The sequence below is a fragment of the Cryptomeria japonica genome, chromosome 4 (genome assembly GCF_030272615.1).
Source record: "Cryptomeria japonica chromosome 4, Sugi_1.0, whole genome shotgun sequence".
NCBI classification, from domain to species: domain Eukaryota; kingdom Viridiplantae; phylum Streptophyta; class Pinopsida; order Cupressales; family Cupressaceae; genus Cryptomeria; species Cryptomeria japonica.
In genome coordinates this window covers 29,012,014-29,021,383 of record NC_081408.1, presented here as the reverse complement: position 1 = coordinate 29,021,383, position 9,370 = coordinate 29,012,014, and the positions used below count along the sequence as shown (strand labels likewise).

The following is a 9,370-nucleotide window of genomic DNA, read 5'->3' as shown; positions in this document are numbered from 1 at the left end:
TAAGCCCTCAATGAGACATCTCAGAGTATTTGGTTGTGAAGCTTATGCTCATGTTCCAAATTAAAAGAGAACTAATTTGGAGAACAAGGCAGTGAAGTGCATCTTTATGAACTATGGTGTCAGTGTAAATGCATACAAGCTTTGTGATCCAGTGACATAGAAGGTTATCTACAATAGAAGTGTTATTTTTAAAGAGACGAAACCTTCCACTGTTAAGCTAAAACCAAAGAAAGAGGAGAAAAAAAATAAGGAGGTAGTTCATATTCCTTGTACCCATGGGAAAGAAGAACTAAGAGCTCTTGGTGGAACTGATGAGGAGGAGAGCTCTAGTAGCTATGAAATTTTTGAAGAAGATGAAGGACCTCAACCTTAGCCTTTAAGGAGGTCTACTCGTGATAGGTGACAACTTGATAGATACGGGTATTCACCAAATAGGTTTGGATATTCATTATTAGATTCCAGTTGTATTTTTGCTTTGATTTCTAACACTGATGAGCCTAGGATTGTTAAAGAGGCTATGGGTATGCATGATGCAGATTCCTAGATGGAAGCCATGAATGATGAGATGAAATCTTTGAAGAACAATACTTGGGATCTAGTACCTTTGCCTAAATAATGTAAGACTGTGCGATGCAAATAGGTATTCAAGAAGAAGTTTGGTCTTGATGGAAATGTTGAGAAGCATAAAGCATAGCTGGTCACAAAGGGGTATTCCTAGGTTGAGGGAATAAATTAAGGTGATATTTTCTTACCTGTTGCAAAGTTGACATCCATTTAATTCTTGTTATCACTTGCTATAGTTCATGATTGGGAAATTGATAAAATGGATGTGAAGACAATATTCCTTCATGAGGATTTGGAGGAAGATATTTATACGTCACAACCAGAGTATTTTGTAGTGAAAGGTAAAGAAAATATGGTTTAGGATGTGGTACCAAAAGTTTGATACCTATGTGTTGAGTTTGGGATTTCAGAGTCTAAATCCAATCATTGTGTTTACTTCAAAATTGATAATGGTTTCATTCTTGCTCCTCCTCCCACTAAAAGGAAGCACCCAAGAATTAATCCGGATAAAAATATGCAATCTTCTCACTGGACCAATGTACATCCAAATGCACATTATTTCAAATTAGAAATGGGTAATACCCCTAACTTTTGCTAGAGACACTTAAAAGTATCCTTGCATAATTCCTTTGTGAAGATATTTCCAATCTTCTCTTTTGTAGGTACATACTCAATATTTACCTCATTATCCAAGACCTTTTCCCTTGAGAAGTGATATAAAATGGATATATGCTTTGTTGTGGAATGCTATACTTTATTTTTAGAAATTTTTATTGCACTAGTGTTTTCACACATAATAGAGATAGGTTCATTGAATGTTACACTAATATCCTTCAAAGTTTTCTTCATCCATAAAATTTGTGTGCAACATGAGGATGTTGCAATGTATTCTGCTTCAGCTATAGATAAAGAGATAGAATCCCGCTTCTTACTTGACCAAGCCGCTAACTGGGAGCCCAGAAAGAATGCTCCACCACTTGCACTTTTCCTTTCATAACCACTTCTGATCCAATCTACATCACTATAAGTTGTCAGAGTAAAATATGAGTATCTAGGGTACCATAAACCAAATTCCTCTATTCCTTTTACATATCTGAAGATTCTTTTCACTGCCAGAACATGAGACATCAATTCCAACTAATATGTTGACATCAATGACAACTACTTAACAATACCATCTCATCCACAACAATCACATTTGCAATAATCTTCTCTCAATTGGTGCCACTTGAATGCTAGATTGTGGCACATTTGGTTCATCCTTTAGTCTGTCTTCTTCTCTATTTCCCCTATTAAGGTGGGATCCTCTCCTATGGAGTTGAAGTGGAATTTAGCAAGTGAGGAGTTGATTTGTTATTAGATGGTTTGAGTTCTAAGATATTTTTGGCTAGTTAAGGGTTCCATTTCAAAACTCTTATTAAAGGTTTGGGGAACCTTGGAAAATCCCCTCCTCCTTTTGTATCTTGTTGTTCAGGAGGGTCTATAGTTGGGTGGTTTGGTTGCCATCCTTTTTTGTCTTTCTAGATAGTTAGTTTTTAGTTTTTAAGGTTTTGGGTCCTTTTTAAAATCCTTGAAGGTTTTGGGAGCCTTGTTTAATCCCATGTTGTTGTTCCTTTTTCTTTAGGTGTTGCGTTCTTCTCTATCAAGTTGAATGCCTTCCTTCTTTATACAAGGGTTTAAGGCCCTTTCAAAATCCTTCTTAACTAATCAAAAACAATCTTCATCTTTATTATTATATTTTTGATCTTTTTTATGTACCAATGCATTCCTTTAGTAATATTATTATCATACAAAAATAGGAAAATAATCACCATTCAATAGAATATCAACTTTCATTTTTTAATAGCATATTTTATTTGACTAATAATCTATTATTACACATTTTTACCAAAAATGAATTTATATTTGTAATATGAAATAAAAAAATGATATGCCAATTTGAAGTGCATTTCTTTTCTTTTATATAAATCTTTTCAAATTCTCTTTATTAGAATTTTTACTATATGAATTATTTTAAATTATAATTAAGTGCACCCAAAACAAGACTATTTACGTTTTATATTTGCTAGCCACTTCACTTTTGTTTCACACCTCCAATTGTCCAAACAATAAAGAAAGAATGGTTAACATGTTACTTTACACTTTATTACAAATTGTGACATGTAAATTCAAGAGAGGATTTATATTTAAAATTGCTAAAATATTTTGGTATGAAAAATAATTGGTTAGTGCTAGATGTTAATCAAGCTTTTAATACGAGCCATAGTATCCATCTTTCACGACCCCAATAAAGATAAAGACGTACCAAAACAAGATGTACACACTGCCTATTACGTAAGTCAACATTATATCATAAGAAATTGAAGTCTTTAGAAGCTAACGGTAGGGAGAACTTCGGTAGGGAGAACTTACACATTACTTTATATTTGAAGTTTTACCAAGATTTATCATGACATTTCTTGACTCTATTTTGTTTTTAGCAATATGAATTTTTTAAAATCACAATTATGTGCATTCTAGACAAGAATTTTTATCTTTCATATTTGCTAGTGTTATCTTTAGTTTTCTTTCACACCTCTTGCTATTCATATAGTAATCACTCCTAATAACAAAGCAAGAATGGTTAAAAAGCCATTATATTTGCTTTGTAACATGTAAAATAAAGTCAAAATCTATATTTGAAATTTCTAAAGCTTTTTAATTTGGCAAGTAGCTTGTTAATGCTTTTTCAATCAAGCATTTAACAAGAACCATTTTACCCATCTTCTATGCCCCTCAATAAAACAAAAGTAACACAAACATATCAAAATAAAATATAAATGTGAGCTTGGAATTTGGAAACTAAGTGGAACACAATGATAAACCACAAATTACCTAAAATCCCACTTTTCACAAGTCCACTAATGAAACAATAAGAAACAAAACCATATACCTTTCAACTAGCTCCTTTAATGTGTTCAATTATCTCTCTTCCTTTTGAGATCTTGTTGTCACTATCTTCTCTCAAAACTTATACACAAACTATTCCAAGATGACTTCAAAGGGTTGAACTATATGGTAATTGAATGATGCAAAGTGGAATGTTCCTAAAATGCAAACTAAGATAGTGATGATGAAACGGTATGAAACTAATATGGAGAAAAGCTATTATGAATATGAAAACTATTGCTATGATGAAGCTAAAATGAAAATATGAGGTTAAGCTAATGCTAATGCTAATGCTATTTAAGCCAATAACACACTTTAATATTTTCCATGATCTCTTGAAAGCATAATAGGCACACTAAACTCTTGACTATTAGCTAAAATGAGGATATGAAGTCTCCTTTTATAGGACATCCGAGGATTTGATTCTAGGTGGAAAAGATTAATAGATAGGATTTGGTCTTAAGACTAGACGATTAAGATTGAAATTATTGGATTGTGAGAGAAAAAGGAGGAGGATGTTCCTCCTACATTGACAAGGTGGAGGAAAAGGTGTGAGGAGAGGCCAAATGCTGTGATGCTATCCATGACCTTGAGAAGGAGGAGGAGGAGGAAATATTCCAAGTTGTTACAACGTGAGAGAAAAGGTAGGCATCATGAGATATGTGTCTCATGAGTCACCTTTGACCATGGTGAGGTGGAGGGACCAAAGTCTTGAGAATAGGAAAGGTGGAGAATGAATATGAGATATGGTGACACATAAGTCTCCCACTTCCTTTTGACTAGGGAAAGATGTTGAAGATAAATAGCCAATTAAATATTAAAAATATTTAATTTTCTTAGCCACATGAGGATGAGGTGGTATATGAGGTAGACATTGGACATGGAAGAGTGATGTGGAGGGTGAGGTGGACTTAGAAGAATCGACTTTGTCTTTGAAAATATTAAATAATTTATAGTTAATTAGTTAATGGATACTTTAAAAGGCATAGGATTTAGGTAAATAAACTATTATTTATTTGATCCCAAGAAAAATAGAGTAAGAAGGAATCACATAAATAAATTAAATAATTTATTTATTGATAAAAGAATAGACATTAATTAAATAATTAATATTTAATTAATTTATCTCAAATTTTTTTTAGATGTATACATTTCACTATCCTCCTAAACATACATAAATAAAAAATTGATTGATTGATCACATCAAAGAATAAAACAAATGCCTTGCTTTAAATTTTTAACACAAACACAATAATATATAAACAAAAATTAAAGTTTATATAGTAAAAATATGCATAAACCATATGCTTACAAAACTAGATTGACCTCAATATTATTAGATAGGCCAACATTATATCACAAGAAACTAATGCCTCTATAGTCTATCATATTTCTATTTCTATCATAGTTGTAGATAACTTCTACAACTTACAAATCACCTTACATACTTCTATCATGGATGTAGAAAATTTCTACCATAGCCATGGAAGAACAGCTATTTTCGAAATCTCTCAAAAAGATAAATGATAATGTTATCCATCATGAGGATGCATTTACAACTCCAGTTTGTGGTAAGACACAACACTCCAATTACAATAGAAAATCCGATTGCAAAGCTAATTCCCAGGCCAACTCCCCACCATATATCTTCATCCTCATCATCATCTATCTTATCAACATTAATCGCTGGCGGAGTGCTTGCAGGACAGGATTTATTTTGGTGAAGGCCGCAACAGGTTGTGTTAAGTTGGAGGCCGCACAGGTCTGCATTGTTTGAAAAGGATGTTGCCTCAAACGTGTAGAATTGTCCCCCTTGCGGTATCTTACCAGAAAGATGATTGTGGGACAAGCCCAAGTAGCCCAAGAATGTGAGCGATTGCAGCTCCAAAGGGATCTCTCCAGACAGTTGATTGTGTGAGAGATCAAGAGATTCCAACTGTACCATTTTCCCCAAACTCTTCGGGATTTCACCCGTAATATGGTTTCTTGAAATATTAAGGATAACCAAACCCTCAAGCAACCCAATGTTTTGAGGAATGCCACCAGCTAAGTTGTTGTTTGAAAAATCAATACATTTTACCAGTGCCAATGATCTTGCATACTCCATCTCCCGTGCTTTGTTAATGATTGTCTCTCGATCAGCAAAGCTTGAACTTGAACGATCTAGAAAGTTTGGATTTAAGAAAGACCAAGAATAATCGGGAAAATGAACTGGAAAATGAAATATTTCAGTAGTCACTGTTTGATTTCTCATAGCCTGCAAAGATGAGATGTTGACTGGAATGATTCCTGAAAATCTGTTGGATGAAAGATCCAATATTTGAAGAAGTGGCAAAGTTGTAACTTCTAAAGGTATTTTGCCTTCAAATCTATTTGATCTCAAGATCAAAATCTTAAGGTTTGAAAGTTTCCCTATCCAATTTGGTATGTTCCCTCTCATTTTGTTGTTGTTCAAATCTAGTATCTCCAACTGCGTACACATTGCAAGAGAGGATGGGATATACGAATTTAGTCCATTTCCACCCAATTTTAATGTTTGAAGAGAAGGCATGTTTGCAAACTGCAGTGACAAATTGCCCTCCAAATGATTGTTCTCTAAGTTCAACATCTCAATTGAAGAAGAATTTTCTAAACAGGCGGGAAGGTTACCTGTAAGCTTGTTTTTTGAGAGATCCACAATATCTATTTTGCATATAGAAGATGGAATGCTACCGTTGAGATGATTTCGAGAGAGAGAGAGATATCCAAGTTTACGATACTCACCAATTTCTGCTGGAATGGGTCCACTGAGTTGATTCTCTGACACGTCCAACAACCATAGCCCATTAGAAAGGATCGGAAGCTGACCCTGTAAATTATTGCTATGCAAATCCAGAATCCCGAATTGACTACCCATCAACGAATGAGGTAGAACTCCTGCAAAGTGATTATGGGAAAGATTAAGAAACCCAAGGGATTGGACACCCCATATCCACTGGGGAATATTTCCTGCAAGACTGTTGTTGGACAAATCCACGGAGTTAATCTCATATTGAGTTATTAGGAATGTTGGAAATCCGCCTTCGATGTTACATGAACTTAATCCCAGCGTTTGCAAAGAGAATTTTGGAATCCAGGTTGGACTGAACTTGACAGTTAAGAGATTACCGGAAACTTGTACATAGACAAGTTGGCTGAGATTATTAAGGTGAGACTCTGAAAAATCCCCCCATAACCGGTTCGAGTGCAGCAAAAGGTTCCCCAGTTTGGAAAGATTGGAAATGTTTACAGGGATGGCACCTTCTAATTTGTTGTGGCTTAGATCAAGCGATTCCAGAGATAAGAGTTGGCCAATGGAAGTGGGGATTTTGCCATTCAGAAGGTTATTACTCAGGTCAAGGTCGGCAAGGGACGGGAGGTTGGCCAAGGAAGGGATTTTACCAGTCAATACATTGGTACTCAGATCGAGCTCTGTAAGTCTTGGAAGGCTCAGCAGGACAGAAGGGATGCTGCCATTGAAATAGTTCCCTTCAAGATAGAGGTGAGTCAGATTGGTGAGGTTGGCAAGGGAATGGGGAATTTCTCCAGAAAGATCACGGTTGGACATTTGAAGACGGCTGAGAGTGTACATGGTGGAGAGAGCGTCGTCCAACTCATTGTTTTCCACTCCCGACATTTTCACTCCGTCCAGGATCAGCTCCTGCAAATCTCTCATGTTTCCAGTCCACGTCCACATTTGCATCATTCTCAGAGCATTGTCAGAGAGATCCAAGTACTGTAAAGTAGACATGTTCCCCAGCTCCGTGGGAATATCTCCAATAAACCCAGCATCTGATAAGCACAAGTAGCGCAAACTCTTGAGTCTGCCCAATCCAGGAGGGATGGAAACTCCGCTGAAATTATTCCAGCTTAGGTCCAGATGCTCCAACTGTCCCAGATTGAACAATGGGGAAAGAACATCACCGCTGTTATTACTCAGAGCATAAAAGGGACTGTGGAGATCGAGACGAATGACGTGAGTTGTGTGAGGATGGCATTGGATTCCATTCCACTCACAACAGTTGAAACCCTGCCATGAGTTGAGTAGTACATTGTACGGATCAACAACAGATGCTTTGAAACGCAAAAGGGAATCTCTTTCATGGCTTGGACAAGAGTGACCGCCATTAAGTTGCAAGAACAGAAGAAGGGCTACAGCCACCCAAAACATTTTAATTAGTTGCTCCTTTTCTGTGGGGTTTCAGAGCCTCTAATTGAATATATAATACAGAATGACTTGAAGCCTGCTCCAATTCTCTGTGTGAGCGCGAGTCAAGAATTCTTGGACATTGAAGAAAGTAATGGAAAATCTGTACTTCTTCATAAGATATTATTGCTAGCCATCGAGCCTTGTACGATTATCAGGTGTGACCTCTCTGCGGTCCAGAATGGAGTGTAAATGTCTGAATCCAATCTTTGTGTCATACGATGTCGTTTCAAGTAGACCAAAGCCAATTGTGTGATTGAAGAATGTGATCTATGCATGGAACGTGGGGAACAAACCAAATTTCTTGACTGTTCGTGACGTCACACTGCGTAAATTTACAGAAAGGAGAAGAGCATGATTTGATCATAAAATATGGTGCGATCTGTCGTGATAAGCTACGTGATTGCAACACTTGGCCTGTGTCTATGCACCACCCAGACTGTATCATTGACCGTGTTTCTTAAATAATTAATAATTAAAATACAATAGGTATTTTTTTTTCAATTAATTATTAAATCTAATCAATGGTACAATTTGGGTGCTGGATAGACATTGCCATGCACTTGCTAGAGGTCACTTGAGGCACAGATGTCAAATTGCACGTCATAAATTTTCAGGGATATGTTCTTCCTTTTGCAGCGATTGTGCAAGGCATCTTGTAAAAGCATTTAATGGCTTAAACCTAACAATAGCAACATATTCTTCAAAGGCTTGTAGGATATAGCATTACATAAAGGCTATATTTTTTTATTTTTTTCTTCTGAAAGACCATATCAACCCCTCTTCCTCAAACTTCTCCAATATTTCTAATGGCCTTCCTCGCCACAATGTGGTCTACTACACACGAGTTATAACTTAAATCTTATCTAGATATCATATTCCTTTCCTATCAAAGTTCAATGCCAATACGATAATTGCCTTATCCTTAGGTAATCCTTTGTGGTCCACTTCAATTGCTACTCTTAAGGATCCTTTGTCGTCTATGGATATAGAAATAGCTCTTCCTACCTTATAGATAATGAGTGAACCACATCCTGGGCTGGGAACCCTTCCTACTCCTAACCTTGCTCCTATATATGTTGCACTCCCACCTCCATAATCCTATAAAGGACAAAGAGGGAAAGGTATGACACCTTCATCTCTCAACCTTTAGTGATTCCTTTCATTCCTTATTTCAATCCTAGAGCAAAGGAAGAAAAGGAATCAATGTTGAGGATCACGAACCTTCTTCTACAAATACTTCGAGTCATAACCAATGAAATCATAGTGCAAGAGAAAAACAACGAAAATGTCATGCCAAGGCTTCTGAGATTGCTTCCAAAAATTATTTTGCCTTTAAGAAATCAAATGCTAATTTGATCGCGTCTTCTTAGCCTTTCTTACCATCAACCAATCCTAGAGAGGAGCCTTACTTCACACAACCTTATCACAAGTTGAAGTTGTTGGTTCCAAGTGATTCTTCTTCTTCTCCGCCTATCAAATCTCCTATTGTGATGAATTTAGATGATGATTTTGATGATAATATTAAAATTGTTGAGAATAATAATGATGAGTTGTCTTTGATATTTTCTAGAGCACTAATTCTAGCTCCTAGTGAGACACATTATGATCTTTCATTAGAGCATGATCCATGTATGACACTAGACATAGCTC

The 9,370-nt window shown here is 36.0% G+C and overlaps 1 protein-coding gene across 1 annotated transcript; it reads right to left on the bottom strand.

The window, feature by feature from the left end:
• Positions 1 to 4,749: 4,749 nt before the first annotated feature.
• Positions 4,750 to 7,788, bottom strand: LOC131079244 (receptor-like protein 38). Its single transcript, XM_058017146.2, has one exon. It carries the CDS (start codon positions 7,679 to 7,681, stop codon positions 4,988 to 4,990), a length of 2,694 nt encoding a protein of 897 aa, XP_057873129.2. The 5' UTR covers positions 7,682 to 7,788; the 3' UTR covers positions 4,750 to 4,987.
• Between the last annotated feature and the right edge of the window lie 1,582 nt (positions 7,789 to 9,370).

Bases quoted from the DNA above. Each gene is read 5' to 3' on its own strand.
- LOC131079244 (XM_058017146.2), bottom strand. From the start codon at position 7,681: ATGTTTTGGGTGGCTGTAGCCCTTCTTCTGTTCTTGCAACTTAATGGC.